This window comes from Balaenoptera borealis, assembly GCF_965194805.1.
Source record: "Balaenoptera borealis genome assembly, chromosome: 21".
NCBI lineage: Eukaryota > Metazoa > Chordata > Mammalia > Artiodactyla > Balaenopteridae > Balaenoptera > Balaenoptera borealis.
This window is the reverse complement of record NC_138880.1, coordinates 26,072,297-26,090,973: the sequence shown is the minus strand read 5'-3', so window position 1 is coordinate 26,090,973 and position 18,677 is coordinate 26,072,297. Positions and strand designations below refer to the sequence as shown.

The 18,677-nt window shown below is 52.8% G+C and overlaps 1 protein-coding gene across 4 annotated transcripts in view; it reads left to right on the top strand.

The window, feature by feature from the left end:
* Nucleotides 1–23: 23 nt before the first annotated feature.
* ERICH1 (glutamate rich 1) overlaps nt 24–18,677 on the top strand; it is a 59,401-nt gene continuing 40,747 nt past the window's right edge. For 2 of the 4 annotated variants that reach the window (XM_082375336.1, XM_082375334.1), the window contains exons 1-2: nt 446–758; nt 14,951–15,097. In XM_082375336.1, coding sequence (XP_082231462.1) covers nt 461–758; nt 14,951–15,097 — 445 coding nt within the window. In that variant the 5' untranslated portion in view covers nt 446–460. Of the gene's footprint in view, nt 102–445; nt 759–14,950; nt 15,098–18,677 lie in introns of those variants that run through there. The other 2 variants (XM_082375335.1, XM_082375337.1) reach the window with 2 other exon arrangements.

Here is an 18,677-nt window from a genome sequence, read left to right as displayed (position 1 = left end):
AAGGGTAAACAATAAACCAAGGTCCCAGAGAAGGTGAAATGGTTGGAGGGGAGCACAGGGAAGAAATCCACCTGCCGCAGTCGCAACAGCGGGCAGAAGGGGTCAGTGGCACAGGGGTCAGGGGTCAGGGGGCGGCGGTCTTCCTGGGCAGCCCCCGGGCTCCCCTCTTTCCAGTTTCCTCTCTGCTCTGAGTCCCAGCTTCTGCGGTACGATAGGACCCTGGCCCGATGGGCACTCAGCGGACCCCTCCCACTGCTCGCAGCCCTGTGCAGCGCTGGGACCCAGGGTAACACTGTGGGCGGTCACCCAGGAACATAATCCCGCCCCGCGCTGACTTCCTCCCAGTGACCGCCTAACCCCTGACTCCCCTCCTGCTGACCCACTAACCACCTCTCGCTGACCCACCCATCCCCTTCCAGTGACGGTCTTCTGATGACCCCCTAACCCCTGACCCCGCCCCATGACCCCTCCGCAGCCCGGTTCGGCTCACCCCGGTCACACCCTTCCCTCTGAGCATGCTCGGAGTACTAACGCCCACGGGCCATGCCCACAGCGCGCGTTAGAGCCAATCTGCAGCCGGTGCGCGGCTGATTGGCGTCCAGCGGCAGAGACCCCGGATCCTGATTGGGCAGGCCTGCTGTTGTGGACGGGCCTACAAGGACGGAGTCCGGAAGTGCAGTCGCGCCGCTCGGGCCTGGGCTGGGGTCGCAGGGGTCGCCGGGGCGGCGAGGCCGGCATGGCGGCGCTGCGGAAGCACGGTAGGCGGGGTTTGGGTGTCTGTGGGGACCGGGAGCTTTGGGGGACAGGGACTCTGGGCCCTCGGGACTGTGGGGACCCGGGGCTGTGAGGACTGTGGGAACCTGCGGCTGTGGGGACGGAGGCTGTGAGGACGGGGACCGTGGGGACCTGGGACTGTGAGAACCCGGGGCTGTGAGGACGGGGACTATGGGGACCCGGGGCTGTGAGGACGGGGACTATGGAGACCCGGGGCTGCGAGGACGGGGGCTGTGAGGACGGGGACTGTGGGGACCCGGGGCTGTGAGGACGGGGACTGTGAACCCGGGGCTGTGAGGACGGCGACTGTGAGAACCCGGGGCTGTGAGGACGGGGACTGTGGGGACCCGGGGCTGTAAGAACGGGGACTGTGGGGACCCGGCGCTGCGAGGACGGGGACCGTGAGGACCCGGGGCTGCGAGGACGGGGACTATGGGGACCCGGGATTGTAAGGGGCTCCTCCCAAAGCCCAGATTCTGACTCTCAAACCATTTACCTGCAGGGATTCTGAGTTTCTGGGCACGTAACTAGTGTTATTAAGCTATGGTAGTATTTTTAGCCAACACCAAAGGCAGGATGGATACATTTAAGTGGTTAACCTGGCACATGCCTTAGAATGAATGTCAGAGGTACAGGGAACTCCAGACACCTCATGGAAAGCCCAGCAAACTTTTCATTACCCTATAATCATTAATATTAAAATGAAAAAAGGGAAGATTCTATTTTTCCTAGTTTTATTCAGATATGATTGACATATAGCACTGTGTGGGTTTAAGGTGTGTGTACAGCGCAGTGACTTGATGGGCTATGTGCTACAAAACCACCACCCATCGCCTCATCCAGTTACACAGTTTCTTTTCCTTGTGATGAGAACTTTTAGGACCTACTGTCTCTCTCAGCAACTTTCAAATTCGCCATACAGCAGTGTTAAATATAGTCACCATGCCCTACAACTACATCCCAGGACTTATTTATCTTATAACTGGAAGTCTGTACCTTTTGACCATCTTTACCCATTTCTCCCATCCCCCAGTCACCTCTGGCAACCATCAGTCTGTTCTCTGTATCTGTGAGCTCCTTTTTTCAATTGTTTTTTTTTTTAGATTCCACAAATAAGTGAGATCTTACAGTATTTGTCTTCCTTTGACTTATTTCACTTAGCATAAAGCCCTCAAAGTCATCCATGTTATTGGAAATGAAAACATTTCCTTCTTTATGGCTGAGTAGTATTTACATCTGCTTTATTCATCCATCCATCAATGGACACTTAGGTTGTTTCCTTGTCTTGGCTGTTGTGAATAATGCTGCAGTGAACATTGGGGTGGATGTATCTTTTTGACTTAGTGTTTTTCTTTTCTTTGGATAAATACCCAGAAGTGGAATTGCTGGATTGTACGGTAGTTCTATTTTTAATTTTTTGAGGACCCTTCATACTGTTTTCCATAGTGGCTGCACCAATTTACATCCCACCAACAGTGCATAAGAGTTCCCTTTTCTCCACATCCTCACCAGCACTTGCTATTTCTTGTCTTTTTGATGATGGCCATTCTGACAGGTGTGAGGTGATATCTCATTGTGTTTTGATTTGCATTTCTCTGATGGTTAGTGATCTTGAGCGTCTTTTTGTATACCTGTTGGCCACCTGTATGTCTTCTTTGGAGAAATGTCTGCTCAGTTCCTCTGCCCATTTTTTATTCAGATTGTTTGGGTTTTTTGGCTATTGAATTGTATGGATTCTTTCTGTATTTTGGATATTAGCCACTTACCAGATATATAGTGTACAAATATTTTTTCCCCTTCAGTAGGTTGCCTTTTCATTTTGTTGACAGTTTCATTTGCTTTGCAGAAGCTTTTTAGTTTCTTTTGTTTGTTTTTGCTGTTGTTGTCTTTGCTTTTGGTGTCAAATCCAAAAAAACCATTGCTGAGACCCACGTTGTCAAGGAGCTTTTCCCCTATGTTTTCTTCTAGGAGTTTTATGGTTTTGAAGGTTTTAGATATGTTTCTCTTTTTACTTGGATTAGTTCGGGCCGTGGTTATTTTTTTCCTCCTCTACGTTTAAAACAGGTGGTTGTGTTTTTGCCCTTTGAAAGGAAAAGCCCAGTGGCAACTCTAGTTAATAAGCATTTGCTTAAAATAGGAAAAAGAAATGAATTTCTCAGTAAGGCAGAATACAGAGAAGAGTAAATAGTGTTCCCAGTCTGTGGCTTCCTTTGTAGAAAAACGCTTTGCCCGGCTTCCCCCATTGCTCTGAGCCCCAGGCGTTAGGACTCACCTGGTCAGCCTTAAAGAACAGATCATCTCATACAGGGACGGAATTCCTCAACAGTCAGATGTTAGCTCCAAAGCGGGCATTACAGGATTTTGATGGGTCCTCAAGCTACTTTTTATAACTCCCACCAGCAGGGGAGCCAGCAGGCTCTGCAGACCAACTGTGAGGTTCGCGGGGGCAGCCCTGACCGTGGCCTTCACGGGCCCCTGTGGCTGGTTGACCCCCTGCACCCTGACTGGGCCTCCTCTCTGCCTGGGGCTCTGCCCTCATTCGCCAGCACCTGCTCTCCATCCTTCCCGGTACGTGCGGCCTGGCCAAGCCTGGCAACGACACCCTGCTCCCGGCCCTCAGCTCGCTGCACCCGGAGGACTCAACTTTTCACCATCCGTCCTGAAACAGGCCTCCTTCCTGTTGGGTCTCTGACAGAGTTACCAAGTAAAGTTGGGCTGTTGCAGAACATTGTGGTGAAAGGCTGGATTAGTAAGTCTTGAAAGCGTCCAAGCAGCCATTGTAAGTGAGAAACGCAATATCCATTTTCCGCATCTTCTTAACTAGGTCGCAGGAGCACTCGTGCAGGGGTGACAGACACTGAGAAACACCCGGTGGGGTTTTAGCCGGAAAAGCTTCGAAGCGCTTGTACCGGGTTGAAGTGTGAACCAGGGCCGCCTCTTGTCTTCCTGGTCTGTGGGACTCGTGACGTGGACCCGATTCAGGCCGAGTGACGGTGGAGCAGATGCCCCGCTGGCCGCGCTCGGGGCGCCGTGGGCCGGGGCGGCGGAGGCGGCTGCAGGGCTGCAGCGTATCTGGGCTTCAGAGGAGGAGGCCCGGCAGGAGGGGGACTGTGGGGTTGCTAAGCCCAGAGCTCTCCAGCCCGGGGTGCCTTGGGGGCCAGGGTGAGGGCGGCTGGGCGAAGCGCTTCTCGGGAGCCCCACCGCGTGCCTTGGAAGAAAGGCCCTCAGCTTGAGCTCAGAGTGAGAAAGCACGAGGCAGGTGGGCTGGCGTGCTGCCTGGGGCGGCGGTTCTGAGGCTTCCCTGCAGGTCGACGGCGTCTGCTGGGTGAAGTGGCCTCCTTTGCGGTGGCAAAGCTCCTCAGGATGAAAGGAGGCTGCTGTCCTTGCAGCAAGGCTGCTGGAGGGAGAAGTAAATCTTTACTGCTCTCTCTTTGATGCTGGGGAAGCCTGTGGCCTGTACTGGAGGCCATCCCTTGGGCATCCTTTGGGAGCTTCTGGGTTCACAGGCAGCGGTGGGTCCCGCACAGAGTGTGGTGGGGAGAGCGGGTGAGCATCCAGCACGGAGTTACGGGCGAAGCCCGGTGGGGACTGTGGAATCAGGAGGGATCTCGGGACAGCCCGGCCGGGCGTTGCGGGAGGGAGCTGCCCTGAGGTTCTCTGGCCATCTCGTAGGTGCTGGCCTGCTCGCTGGAGGCCGACTGCTGAGGGGTGACCTGAGTCCAGCGTCCCCCCACCTCCCCACAGGCACCGCGCCCCTTTTCAGGAAGTCCGCCGGCTCTGCTTCTGTCTGTGGCAGCTTCTCCGCTTGGAGCGTGTGGAGCCTTGTCCCCTGCTGCACAGACCCCAGCAGAGCCTGGGCACTCGCCCTCCGGGCCTGCTCCACGCTGGACGCGGACTCTCAGGCGGGCAAGCGTGAGGGCCATCCAGGACCGGGGTCCGGACTAGGAGGACACTGCTGTCGCCCCTCCCTGCTACTCGCGTGTGTCTGTGTGTAGCTGTATGTGTGTGTCTGCGTGTATGTGCATGTGTGTATCTGTCTGCATGTATGTTCATGTGTGTGTGTGTGTGTGTGTCTCCCCCGTTGCACCCTCAGGCTTACACTGCCCGCAGCTTCCTTTGGAGTCTCAAACTCATGGGTACTGGTTGGGGTCTGTGTTGGTTGGGAAGACCCCACTTTCCTTTGTGTTGAGCCACGTGCCTCGGGCGCCCCAACAGGTGGATGAGCAGTCGCTCACTGACCTGCAGGAAGAGCCCAACTCTCTTTATCCACAGAAGTGTCACTTCGGCGTTTTCTTCTGTGTTCAGTGTGATGCGGCAGATCCCTTCTCTTCCGGATCAAGAGCCCTTTTTCCTTTCAGCGATCTTCCAGGACTGAACGTGCGTGCCGCAGGGCCTGGAGAGGGTTAACGCAGAGATGGGCCGGGGCCGGGGCAGGGGATGGACACGGTGCGGGGAGAAACTCAGAGCTGGAGGGTGAGGGGGCTCAGGCCACGGCATGGGACGTGGGGAATAACTCAGAGACCAGGGAGGGGGCTCAGCCAGGCGGGGACATGCCTTGCAGGGTCCCGTGCCTTGGATGTGACTGGGGACGGGGCTCAGCTACCTCCTGACAACTGCTGAGTGGTGAGCCTCACACTGCCCTGGGACCCAGGCGGCGTCACTGTCACCTCTGGGGAGTGCGGAAAGCCTCAGCCTGTGGCCAGCAGCAGGACAAGGTGGGCTTCGGCGCACCAGCTTCAGGTCTGGTTCCTCTGTCACCATCCCCTGTGTGTGACGAGCCCCACGGAGGTGGTGCCACCCAGGGCAGAGCCAGCGAGGTCGGACTAGTGCCCTCCCCGCCGGTCAGCGGCCGTGGCCGGGAGCTGCACCCCTGGACTGTCATCTCCAGGTGTCCGTCAATCTGTCCAGGAGGCCAGCGGCCGAAGGGAGGATGGAAGACGAGAGGGTCGAGGCTAGGCGGGGCCATTGGGGTGGGGGAGGCGAGAGGTGTGCTGGGAGCAGCGGCAGGTCTCTCTCCCGGGCTTGACAGGTGTCGCGCAGACGTGTGTGCAGGTTGCGGCGGGAGAGGGGCGCACCCGTGAAGGCGCTCCCTAGGACCCTCGGGCCTCGTCTGTAAGGAGGGGGCTGTTCTGTGTCCTTTTACAAGCTAGTCAGTCAGGAGCGGCCGCCAGAGGAGGCTCAGGACAGGCCCAGGAAGGACGGTTTGTTGGGCTCTCGGGCCCTAGAGGCAGGGCCACGCCGGGCACATGGGGGGATGGCCAGGGGGTCAGGGGGCAGAGGACAGGGCAGAGGGAAGACTGAGGGCACGGCCTTTACTGGGGTTTCCAGGGGAAAGGCAGGCGGGGTGGGGGGAACACGTACGATTGGCTGGTTTTAGTGATTTTGCTGGGCTTTGGGTGACAGGGCTGTCCCGAGCCTCTGGGCACCTGGCCTGGGTGTTTCGGGCAGAGGAGTGTCACCTCCCCGGGGGCGGGGCAGGCGGAGGAGGCCGGGCCTGGCTGGCTGTTGGCATAGGTCACAGGCGGGCTCCTGGCTGGGCCCTTGGCTGGCGGGGGGTTGTCTCTGCCCAGCCAGGCGGGACTTACGATGTCAGAGCATCACAGTAGACAGAAAATTTAAGATGTATGACTACTCGGTGAACAGCAGAGTCGTGGAGATTAACGCGGGTCACGTTTGTGAAGCGTGAGGCCCACGTGAGCAGCCTGCCGTCACTGTCACCATGGGTGTGGGACGTGGAAGCGGCCGAGGGGGACCTTGTCGGGAAGACGGTGTGCACGGCCCAGCGGCTGGAGAGACGACAGCGCCTGGACAAGGCTTCAGGACCGTGGGAGCAGGACGGTTCCTCAAGCAGAGGGTGCCAGGCGCAGTGGGGGCACGATGGGGAGCCAGGGCTCCTCCCTGCTCGGCTGGGGCGGCAGAAGCCAGTGGGAGGATGGGCACTTCCTCCCCAACATCCTCACCCAGAGAACAGGTGACCCGGCTATGGTCAGGCAATCCTTGTGCCCTTTGGGTTGAATTCCAGATCTGTCTGCTGAAAAAGCCAGTGTCGATTAAACTGGAAAAAAAATAAAAGTATTGGAGTAAAAGTAATAGGTTATCCTCTGTCTCCCCATCGTAATGAGGCAGCTTTCCGAGTTGCCTTTGAATGTCCCCTCAGCCCGCCCTGTCGCATCGCGTCTTGGTGAGAAAACAAGACAGGCTGGGAGCTGTGTCTGCTCTCCCTGCATCTCCTGGGTTAGGACGCAGTCACCAAGCCCAACAAAAACGATCACAGCCTTACGTGCACTTAAAATGTTTCTGAATAGCTGATGGCATAGTAATTGCTGCTTAAAAAACTGTGAGGAAAAATTTTGGACAGAGTTTAGAATTTTTTTTTTTTAAGTGTTAAAGTTTTGGGAGAAAATGAAAGTTTAGTGGATGTCTACCTCTTAAATGGGGAGACCACCTCAGACTGGTCATGGCGTAGGATTCCAATTATGTCCCATTTGAGTACTATTTCTGGTCTTATTTTGAGAACTATCTTCCTTTTAATTAATATTTCAGAAAGCTTGCCAACTGTTGCTTAAATCTTAGCTAATTGTTTTTCCATTTATAATTCTACGATGAAAGTCATTAACAAACTATCATTCATTGAATTTGCATACTATATTGAACGGCTCTTTCTTGTGAACTGATGCAGTGCTATTATCAATTTATTCCTTTATTCATAAGCATCCATTAAATACCTTCTCTCGTTATAGGGATAAAATGGAAAAAAAAAACCCATATTGAATATTGTGGGAGGAAAAGCTATGGAGAGGTTGGCAGATAAACATAGTCTTTACTGAAAAGAGAAAATTGAAAATGCTGTATCAGATTCCAAGAAATACCCTAAGAAAATTTAAATTTAAAGTGTCTCTTAAGCTATACAGATATCAGGTGGAAAAGGGAATCAGCTGAGTCAGTGTTTACTGAGGTTGGGGAACTTCTTCCTTTTCTTTATGATTTGTCAGTGTGTGTTTGTTTTGGAAGATTTTCTCTACTATGCCAGGCTAAGGTCGGGAGGCTGTCATCAAACTGGCCACAGGGAAAGTTTCAATGAATTTCCATTTCTGATCTTATTTTCAGTAGCAGTTTTTCATTTATATATGATTTCAAAAAGCCTGCCAACTCTGGTTTCAAATTCTAGATAATCACTTTTCCATTTAGATAATCACTCTAAAAACATACATCATAAAACCATTTGTTCTGATGTTTTTTTCTCATAATGAAATATCTAGAAGTCACTTTTTAGAAGTTATTTGTTAAGATTTATGGTCTCTTTTATTTTTGTGTAATTCCTATAAGCATGTGGCCCATCAGTTTTACTGTTTCCCATTAACATCCACCCTTGGAAATATAGTTTTTTAGCTAATTTTATTCCTCATGACCCCAGATTAGCTCCACGTGTTTTTTTTGTCCTCTGAGAGTTATGCTTTTCTGAGAGACAATGGTTCATAGGGATGATTTGGCTAGAGAATCACAAATGAATCAATATCATTTCTAATCTCATCCATTACCAGAAAGATCTACAGTATATATTTAGTAAAAAATAGATGTATAGTTTTACACCAATGGTAAATAAAGTATATTGTGTACATAGATGTTGAGGGAAATGTGTATCACTTTACCATCAAAGTGAACTTTTTTAAGGAAAAGAAAAATATTTCTGACATTGATGGGGTGACTTAGTGGTCTCAAAGATCAGAGGTGCTTTTTTTTCTACCACATAGTTTTCATTTTCCTTTGCTCTTTTCAGAATGGAATATTACCGAAGAAAAAGTTCCTATTTTTGTTTCTTTTTTTTTTTTTTCATGAGAGCCTTTTCTAATAGAAAGTACATGCACCCAGTTTCCCCTGATGAGGAAGCTTTCCCGGCTGGGAGGTGTGCCGGGAGCACCATCTGACTCAGGCAGGAGCCTGTTAGACATTCTGCCCTAAGACCACAGCGAAGGAGACCTAATTCCTTGAAATGCTGCCGTTAACACCTCTGTGTTAAAAATGGAGCAAACCCCTTCCTTTTTTACACCCAACTGTTCGATTTTAAAACGCATGACTGTGTGGAAGAAGAGTTCAGAATTGAATAGTTTACCACCAGCAATCAAACTATTTCCTTTTGAGTTCTTCCCAGGTGTCTAATTTCCAAAGAACACTTTACTGAAATTTTATTTTTATTTGGCTTGTGTCTTTAACCTGAAATAGCAAGTTTAGATGGCAGTCCTCTCTGAAAATTATATCAAAATGACTTAATTCCCCTGTGACACAGAGACTTGAATCTCTCTGTTTGGTATTTCGTCGTATTAATTTCAGACAGGATGTTTTTCTCCACAGTGACCTTTTTCTGTGTCTCTCATGTCCCAGCTCCAGTCGCCCGTCGCGTGGTGATTGTACTTGTCTCCTGCAGGCATCAATGTCCATTCCCCTGCTTTTTTATGTTCCGCTGATTGCTTTTTGACAGACTGCTGCAGAGTTTCAAGTTACAACCTGCTCTTGCTGGGAGAGGGGGACGGCACAGGCAGGAGGCCAGCGGTTCACTGAGCTCCTGTGGTGACACAGAGCTGCCTTCCTGGACCCAAGCACCTTGCTCTTTTTTGTTTGTTCTTGAGCACAGTGGAAATTAAGCAGAAAAGAGACTTTTAACCTCTAAATTGATTTTTAGGACTACATTTGCAGGAGGCACGTGGGTGCACGTGCACACGCACGCGCGCACACACACACACACACACACACACACACACGAGTCACAAGGCGCCTTTCAACAAACCAAAGCTGACAGATGCTTTTTAAAAATGATGCTTTACTGTGTTCCTACCCTGAAAAAAATAACCTTTCATTTATGTTCTGCTTTTAACGTGAATCCCTAAGTAAGTCTGGCCAGTTAGAATTAAGTCCCTATTTGTAGGAAACCGGCAGGCAGTTCATGGGGTACCTAGCTCCTTCATAGCCCTGGAGGCTCAGAGAACTGAGAGTCCAGTGGCTACACATTTCTTTTGGTCTAAAATAGCTGGTAATTTGTATTTAAGTAAACTACGAGCTCCGTTTGTGATAGGAGCCCCATGTGACTGCACAGGAGCAGGTCCATCGTCCCTTTGAAAAGCAGGGGCACTGATCACTGGGGCTGGCGGGGGGCTGGGCAGGCAGGTCCACGCTGACAGCTTGTTTGCTTCAGAGGATGGTGTTCGGACGTTCAGTGGTCTTATTCCCTGTGTTGTCTCAAATGCTGGGACGAAGTGAAATTCACCAAGGAACCCTCCAGCAGTATTGGTTGGTAGAAAGTATTGTTTTCATTCTGTTTGTTACACATTGCTCTTTTAAAGCCGATTTTGAAAAACTAAAATCACGTTATTTTTAAGAAGACTTTATGCTTTGAATTGTGGCAACTGAAAGTATTAGACATGTATATTTATCAGCAAAATTATTTTAATCTGAGGTTCCTGGATATTTGGAATCCATTAAGACTTACTAGTTAGACTTCTCGTTGAAGACACAGGCTCCCACTTTTGCTTTTGGGATGCGCATCCTGACAGCTCTTTGAGATCATCTGTTCTTGTGCCTGTTGACAAGACACCTGATAAGTATCTCACAGATCATGGATAATAGGACGAAAAACCTGCATCTCCTCTCAGAGCAGTTTTGTTCCCGTGAAAACGTTTATTACAAGTCGTGGGGGTGGGATTGAACTCCTTGAACTCACCCCTTTATGGGGCACATGTGCTGCCGGGAGTGGGAGCTGCAGAGACGCCTGGAGAAGGTGTGTTTTTGCTTGTGAGGTTTTTAACACACATGAGTGTGAGATGGAAATCATGCTGCCTCTTGGGTTTACGAGATGCTTAACCCCATTTAGCTTAGGAGGATGAAAGTTCTTCTCTTTGTTTTAGTTTTTGAACTACTGTACTCAATTTTAAATTTAAAACTTAGGAAAATTGTCTTTCCCATTTGATAAAGTGTGAACTGTGCAGACTCTCTGGCCTTTATGAATGAGCACATCTGAATCTGTGTACTGTTCTCCCCACAGTCACCCTCCAAATATTAATCTTGGGATTGAAGCGTAGAGTATGACACTTTTATACTTAAGTTGTACTTTTATGAACATTTGTTTTGAATTTTGAGTGCACAGCCTGTGTTCCCTCGATCTTAGATGGTTTGCGTGCTGTGCGTGCTCAGCCCCCTCCCCGTGGTGCAGCCGCGGGCTCCTCAGATGCACATGGGCATGTGGTGCGTCCTCCTTCCCCGTGGGCACGTCCGGCGCTCGTGGGGCAGGTTCCCTCTCTGCTTCTGTCTGCTGTGGGGCCTTGTGTCTTCAGTGGCCAAGACGGTCCTCCCTCGAGCAGCCGTGGTTGTTCAGCCAGGACAGATGTGACTGGATTTGTGTTCAGAACGAGGACGCACCCTCCTCCTGAGCACAGGCTCCTTGGAGACGTGCCGATCCCAGGGCGCAGGCAGAGGGAGAGCAGATGAGCCTGGAGCAGCTCCTGGTGCCGGCAAGTAGCCACGTGCTCTCAGAAGGGCGTGGGGGGGGGCATCAGGCAGGCAGCGCAGGGGCTGGCGGGCCGGCAGTGCCCCAGGCCAGGCCATGGGCGCAGGGCGAGTGGGGAAAAACAGTTCAGTTTTGCTTTGTGAAAACACCGGGCACTGCAGGCCGTTGGGTGGGCTTGCCTGCTGTTGGCAGTGGGGTCTGGATCTCAGGCGAGCTCCTGGAGGTTTCAGCCTTCGTCCCGGACTGGGACGGGAGTGGGAAGGGAGAGAGGCCGGGCGTGAGGAAGTGAGAGCCCCGTCGTCCGCCCCTGTGTCGTCTCTGCAGCACACCTGTGTTGTCAGTCTTGCAGCCTCGCCCGCAGAGGTGTTTCTGCCCATTTTACGGAGGGAAACAGTGAGGCTCAGAAAGACCACGTAACTCAGAAAAGGTTTCCTACCTAGGAGTGGCAGAACTGTGGCTTAACCCAGTTGAACCCGACTCGTGGAGGGATCCCTGGGGGGTATTGTGGGAGAGGGGAGGAGCTCTGTGTGGGGAGACCTGCAGGTTTGCCCTGTGCCCTGGGCCTCCTGCTCACCAAGAACCTTCTCTCCTCTCAGGGTCACGAAACTTTGCTTCCTGGTAACGAGGCCGAGGCGGCAAGTATTGAGCCTTTGAGTCTTGTGCTAGATTTAGTTTTTAAAATGTCACTGGGGACACTACAGGGCCTGGCAGCCCTGAGCAGGGTCCCATAGTCAGGAGACATGGAGAGGGGCCCTGTCCCTGGCGGGCTGCCTCTGGTGGGGCGTTGGCCGGGATGATGTTTGAACCCCAGCTCTTGCCACCCTTCCCTATCGGGGAGGCCCAGAGCCCGAAGCAAGGCCCGACCAGCCCCCGTGGGGCGGCGGGGGAGCCTGGATGGCAGATGAGGCCGCCCTCGGACCACGGCCCTCAGACCCAGGCTCCTTATAAGGAGCTTTCAGCTTCCAGAGCCAGGTGTGAGGCAAGCTTGTAGCCCCCAGACCCCACCCAAGTTGGGGACAAAGGGTTCTGGCCCCCGGGACCTCAGCACTGGACGCTCAGCCTGGGGCTAGGACTGAATCTTGTCCCTGAGGAAGGACCACGTGTCCTGAACCTCCCAACGGGCTGAGGCCCCTGCAGCGGTCATACGGGGACACCGCAAAGCCAGTGAGTGGAGAACCAAAGGGCCTCGAGAGCCGGAGGCTTTGCAGACACGCCGCCAGGTAGCTCCTTGGTGAAAACCCCTATTAATTAGGCTGTAAATACAATTTATTTAGGCAATACGTTGAATTCAGTGAAAGTGCCACGGGCTTTTGCTCTTTTCCTTGCCCGTACACACTACCAATGTCTCAGCTCAGGATCCAGGGCAGAAAGCCTGGGCGGTGAGGTCCTGGCCAGCCTGCTGTGTGCCGCGCCCTCGCTGCCTGTTGTCAGGGCACCTGTTCAAGCAAAATCGTCAGGTGCCCGATCCACTTCAGTGTTCCCTGTAGAGGGGGGCCTTCTGGGGGCCTGGCTTGCGCTGGTCTCTCCCCGGGATTGCTGTGTTTTTATGCCGGCTGTTTCGAGCTATGTGTCTGCTCAGCTGTGGTGCAGGCACTGCTTGGTGATGGCCTGTGTCGGGTTTTCCTGCAGTGTTGTTGTGTGTTCAGACACACACGTGTGTGCAGAAGCTTCGGCTCAGAGATGACCTCAGCTGGACGCCCGTGTCAGCCGCCGCCAGCTCAGGCGAGTCTCAGGCTCCGAGCTTCCCAAGTTTGTTTTAGAGCAGGGTGCCCAGTTAGGATTTTACCTTAAATTTGTTCTAGTTCATAAAAATGCTGACTTGTTGATAGTTTGTAGGTAAAGTTTATTTTATCTGCCTTTGGCTTCCGCTGGAAATTGCCACCCAGTCTTCTGGAATAGAGTGTTTTCCCCTCTGCCATTTAAGGAAATGCACAGGACAGTTCAATTTCTAACGGAAACTTGGAACCTACCCTCTGGATGTGTCTTTGAGCGCCGGTCTAACGGAACAGCCTGTCTCCCCGTGACGCACACGCTGCCCGGGGCCGTCTGCAGAGGCCTTGGGAATATTCTGAGCCGGGCCCTGCGCCCCCCGTTCAGCCAGGCAGAGGTGGGGGTTGGAGTCCAGCGTTGCCGGGACCCGAGACCGTAAATGAGGGCATCGTTGCCAGAGACGGTTTCGTCAATCCAGGGCCTCCTGGCCGAGCGGGCAGCCAGCCATCAGGCCACCGGGCCAGCGGGCGGGTGGCATCAGGACCCCATGCTCCTCCCAGGCACCCGGCCAAGCACTGCCTGGGCTTGAATAGTTTTCTGAGAAGGCCTTTCGTGTTTTTAGACCCAAGTTGTGTTTTTTCCAACTAGGACCGGTTGGAGGGGGTTATTTCTGCTGCGAGGGCCGTCTGAGCACATGATGAAATGAGGAGTGGTCTGCGTCTCTAGGGTTGTGCCTTCCACGTGGGGACAGGGCCCTGCCCTCTGTGACCCACAAGCCGCTCAGTGGCCCCTTCAGACTTCCCCTCTCACGTCACCGTGTCCTCAGTGGCCCAAACATACATCCTCCACTTCATCGTCTGAAGAACTCAAGCCCTTCTCCAGGGTCCCGATTTCTGCCCCACGGTGCTTGGTTACTCCAGAGCAGCTCTCTCTCTCTTTGCTGATTTGTTTCTAAATTTAATGAGGTTAAAACAGGTTCACTGGATGAACCTTTTCGCCTCACCTTTTCTAGGATGCTGTTTTGAGATTGTACCTGTTCATTGTTCACACTTAAATCAGGACAGAAATATCTATTCATTGTGGCAGCTCTCCCCCTCCAGTTAGAGCAGAATGTAAACTAAAATAAGCCAAATGAAGACTGCACACCCTTGTGAGAACCTTGCCGGCTGTGCTGGTCCCCGGTGGGTGCCCTGCAGGGAGGAGCCGGGGCTGCCTGGGGCCTGCCCAGCGTGTCTGCTGTGAACTGACGTGGACCCAGCCTGTCTGGGGCTGCGCTGGGGCCCAGGACCTCAAACCCAGATTCTCAAAACACCTCACAGTCTGTGCTTTACACATACATTCAACCAGAGACAAGGTGCGGGAAGAACAGAACTGTGAGCCCAATGCGGCCCCCAGGTGTGAGCACAGGTGTGAGCAGCTCCTACCTGTGCTCACACCTGTGGGGGCATCCAGTGCCGGGGGGGGGGCGGCGGCATCCTTTCAGGGGACAGTGCCAAGGGGTCCTCTGATGGGGACGGTGCTGGGGGTCCCCTGAGGGGGATGGTGCTGGGGGTCCCTGATAGGGATGGTGCTGGGGGTCCCCTGAGGAGGACGGTGCTGGGGGATCCCCTGAGGGGGACGGTGCTGGGGGGTCCTCTGATGGGGACGGTGCTGGGGGGTCCCCGATGGGGACTGTGCTGGGGGTCCCCTGATGGGGACGGTGCTGGGGGTCCCTGATGGGGATGGTGCTGGGGGTCCCTGATGGGGACGGTGCTGGGGGGTCCTCTGATGGGGACGGTGCTGGGGGGTCCTCTGATGGGGACGATGCTGGAGGGTCTTGGGGGGACAAGCCCAATGGTGTCCTGTGGGGGGCAGTCCTGAGGTAGTGATGTTGTGATATGCCTTTGTTTTATATAAAATCCATTTGCAATTTAAATAAAACTGCCATCAGTAATTCTTTTCCTTTCTTTTGCAAATTGATTGCGTCTGTAGTGTTTGTTGGAAAAGTGCTGAAGAAACTGTATCCTGAGGTTCCACGTGGTCAAGAGAAGAGAGCCCCAGTGAGTCCAGCCTGCAGAAACCCACCTGAGAAAGTGGCTCCTGAGAGAGTGAAGGGCAGGAGCGTCCCCCCCATGACAGGTGAGGGCGGGTTCCCTGGACATTCCCCAGGAAGCACGTGCCTGGCCTCAGGCCACTGGGGTGTCAGCTCAGGGGGCGGGCAGGTGTCGTTCTGCTCACGCTCCGGGAGGACAGTTACTTCACTTGGGGAGGGAAGAAGCCAGCATCGGTGCCCCCAGCTGGGCCGAGGTCAGGTTCGCCATTGGTGTTGAGTTCGTCTGCATGCTATTCCCGGTCGCAGAGACTGGACCCTGCTGCCTGGCCTCCCCCCTGCCCTGTCACCCTGCCCCACTCCCTGTCCGCCCAGGACGCGCTCCTGACGTCTCTCCTGTTTTAGTCTCCTGCCCGTTGCTCTTCACAGATGTCTGTCCAAGATCCTCACACAGTTGGGTGGTCGGCCGTGGAGGCTCCTCTCACTCTGGTTCCCCATCAGTGCAGCGGTGTCGCCTGGCGAGGGGCCACTGAGCGGGACACACGGAAGGAGGCCAGGCGAGGTGGGGGCAGCCCTGGCGGCAGCCCCTAGTGCCCAGGTGGACGTGAGAGGGCAGAGTTCCCAGCACCCTTTCTCGGGTCAGTCCCGTTTCTTTTTGGCAGTGGCCCCTCACGGGGCTCTGTCCCGGAGTGATTCTGTTCCTGAGCGCTGGTCTCTCCTGCTGGCCTGGCCCGGTAACCTTGTGTCCACAAATCCCGACCCTCCCTGGACCAGATCTCAGCGGCAGACCCGACAAGCCCAAGGCATGCCTGCTGCCCACAGGCTGGATCTCCAGAAATAATCGTGCCCACGCCTGTTTCACCCATGAGATGGCCGATGCCTGCGGACGAGGGGAAAGCGTTTCCCCCCACAGGATGGGGGGCTCCACAAGCTTGTCCTGCAGGATGAACCCGGGGCTGCCGAGTTCCCTTTCTGTGTCCTCACGTGCCTCGGTGTGGTTGGGATGCTCTGAGCCCCGTGTAGCATCCCCCCAGGACCACCACTCTCTGGCGCACCTGCTGCTGTTCTGACAGAGAGCCTGCCAGGTGTAGGATGGACTCCCACCCCTGGAGTCACACTAAGGAATAGTGGCTGCTATTTAATGCGTTTTACCTTTCAAAGACCCTACTGTCGTGGGGTGAATTGTATCCTCCATAATTCATACACTAAAGCCCTGACCTCAAGATGTTGACTGTGGTTGGAGACGGGGCCTTTAAAGAGGTGATTAAGTGAAACGAGGCCATTAGGGTGGGTCCTAGTCCAGTGTGACTGGTGAGGTCAGGAAGAGATCAGGACCCAGACATGCACAGCAGCGCGACTACGTGAGGACACGGGGAGAAGACGGCCATCCACACGCCAAGGAGAGAGGCCTCGGAAACCAGCCCTGTGACACCTCCATCTCGGCCATCCAGCCTCCAGAACCAGGAGAGAAGGAAAACCTGTGCTTAAGCCCCCACCTGTGGTGCTACCCAGAAAACTAACGTGACACCCGTTCCACCTGCGAGAGACGCACGTGGTTTTGAAAAAGCACAGCACAGCTTAGCAAGGCGGGAACCGTGGGGAAGACGTGCCGCCTACAGGAGGAGCAGGCGTCCCTGGGAGTTCCTGGTTTTCTGTCCAAGTTTGACTGAACCAGTGTTCTTAGTCTTTTTTAAAATTTTGTTTTTACAGTTTATTTGCATTTTCTTCCCTCTTCTAACTTGACGGTTTTAACAGAGATTATTCACTAATAGTAGTAATCTGGGCGGTGTCTTTCCACGGAAGCTCCAGGTTCAGTCACGTCATTTCAGCAGGCAGCTGTGAGGTGCTGTTGTTGTTCAGTATGAAGATGTTGAACTGAAAATCAAGATGCTGATGTAAAATTGGTTCAGAATGTATTGATTACGTGAAATGACCCGTATGGAAGGTTCAGAAGCTTGCTCCATGGAGCAGATGCCTGGTGTGAGTGGATGAGGGGGCCCTGAGCGTGGGGAGCCTCCATCACGTCCACCAGGAGCTGGGGGTGGGCCCCAGCTGCCTGCAGCCTGAGCTGTGATGGGCAGTGGGGCACCCATGGGGCTGACTGGTGATCACACTGTGGTGGCTGGTGCCAGTGGCTTTGTGGCACAGTCGGCGGATAGGACAGGATAGACACCAGTGTCCGGGTGGAGTTGGCCCAGCCAGCATGGTGATGGGGCCAGAGGAGAGGTCCCATGAGGACCGCAGGGCAGGATTCGGCCCGTGTTCTCGGTGGCTCTCTCCACCCGCGTGATTTCTCAGACTGCAGACCCTGCGCGTGGTGCTTGCTGTCTAAGGCAGCGCAGTGTGCCTTGCACAGTGTAGACTGGCCACCTGCCATGGCCTAAACTAAGGGGGAGTGTTTAATGAGGACGTGGTGTGACCAGGGCAGTCTAACCGGGTCCTAGAGGGGCGTCCAGTTCCTGCATCTCTGCACACCCCACACTTTCTCTGCTTCCAGAGCACCCTCTGGCCGCCAAGCATCCTGGAGGGGGGAGGGGTCTGGTGGGCAGGACCCCCACACCCTTTCTCATGGCTTCAGGCAACAAATAGAGGAGGCGTTTCTGAGAGTTTTAGTATTTCACAGATGCAAGTGAGCCTAACTTATATGCCTTTTTCTGAAAACTCCATACAACATGCAGCAACATATTTTTTAAAGATAAAATTCATTTAACCTAAAGTTTACCATAACCATTTCAAAATTTACAGTTCAGTGATTCTTAGTATACTCACAATGTTATGTAACCATCACCACTAATTCCAGAACATTCTTTACACCCCAAAAGAAACCCATATCTATTACAGTCATCCCCATTCATGCTTCCCTGCTTTCTGTCTCTACAGATTTGTGTATTCTGGACATTTTGCCTGAGTGGAATTGCATAATAGGTGACCTTTGTGTCTGGCTTCTGTCACTTAGCATGTTTTCCAGGTTCATCTGAATTGTAACGAGTATCAGTGCTTCATTTCTTTTTGTTGCTGAATAATATTCCATTCTGCGGATATACCACATTTTGTTTATCTGTTCGTCAATTGATAGATACTTGGGTTGTTTCTACTTTTAGGCTTTTATCGATAATGCCACTTTGACCATCCCTGCACAAGTGTCTGTGTGGACATGTGTTTTCAGTTCTCTTGGATATAAACCTAGAAGTGGAATTGCTGGGTCACGTGGTACTCCTATGTTTAACATTTTGAGGAACAGCCAAACTGTTTTCCACAACAGCTGCACCATTCTTCATCACACCACCCATGCAGGGGGGTTCCAGTTTCTCCACACCCTTGCCAACACTTGTTATTTTCTGTTTTCTTATCCTACTAGGATAACCATCCTAGTAGGTGTGAGACTGCACCTCACTGTGGTTCTGATTCCCATTTCCCTGATGACTGATGACGTTGAGTGTCTTCTCATGTGTGTGTTGGACATTTGTGTATCTTTTTTAGAGAAATGTGTATATAAGTCCTTGGCCCATATTGTAATTGGATTGTTTGTCTTTTTGTTGCTGAGTTGTAAGAGGTGGTCATAATCTGGACACTAGAGCTTTATCAGATACATGATTTGCAAATATTTTCTCCCATTCCATGGGTTAGCCTTTCACTTCCTTGATGGTGTCTTGAAGTATAAAACATTTT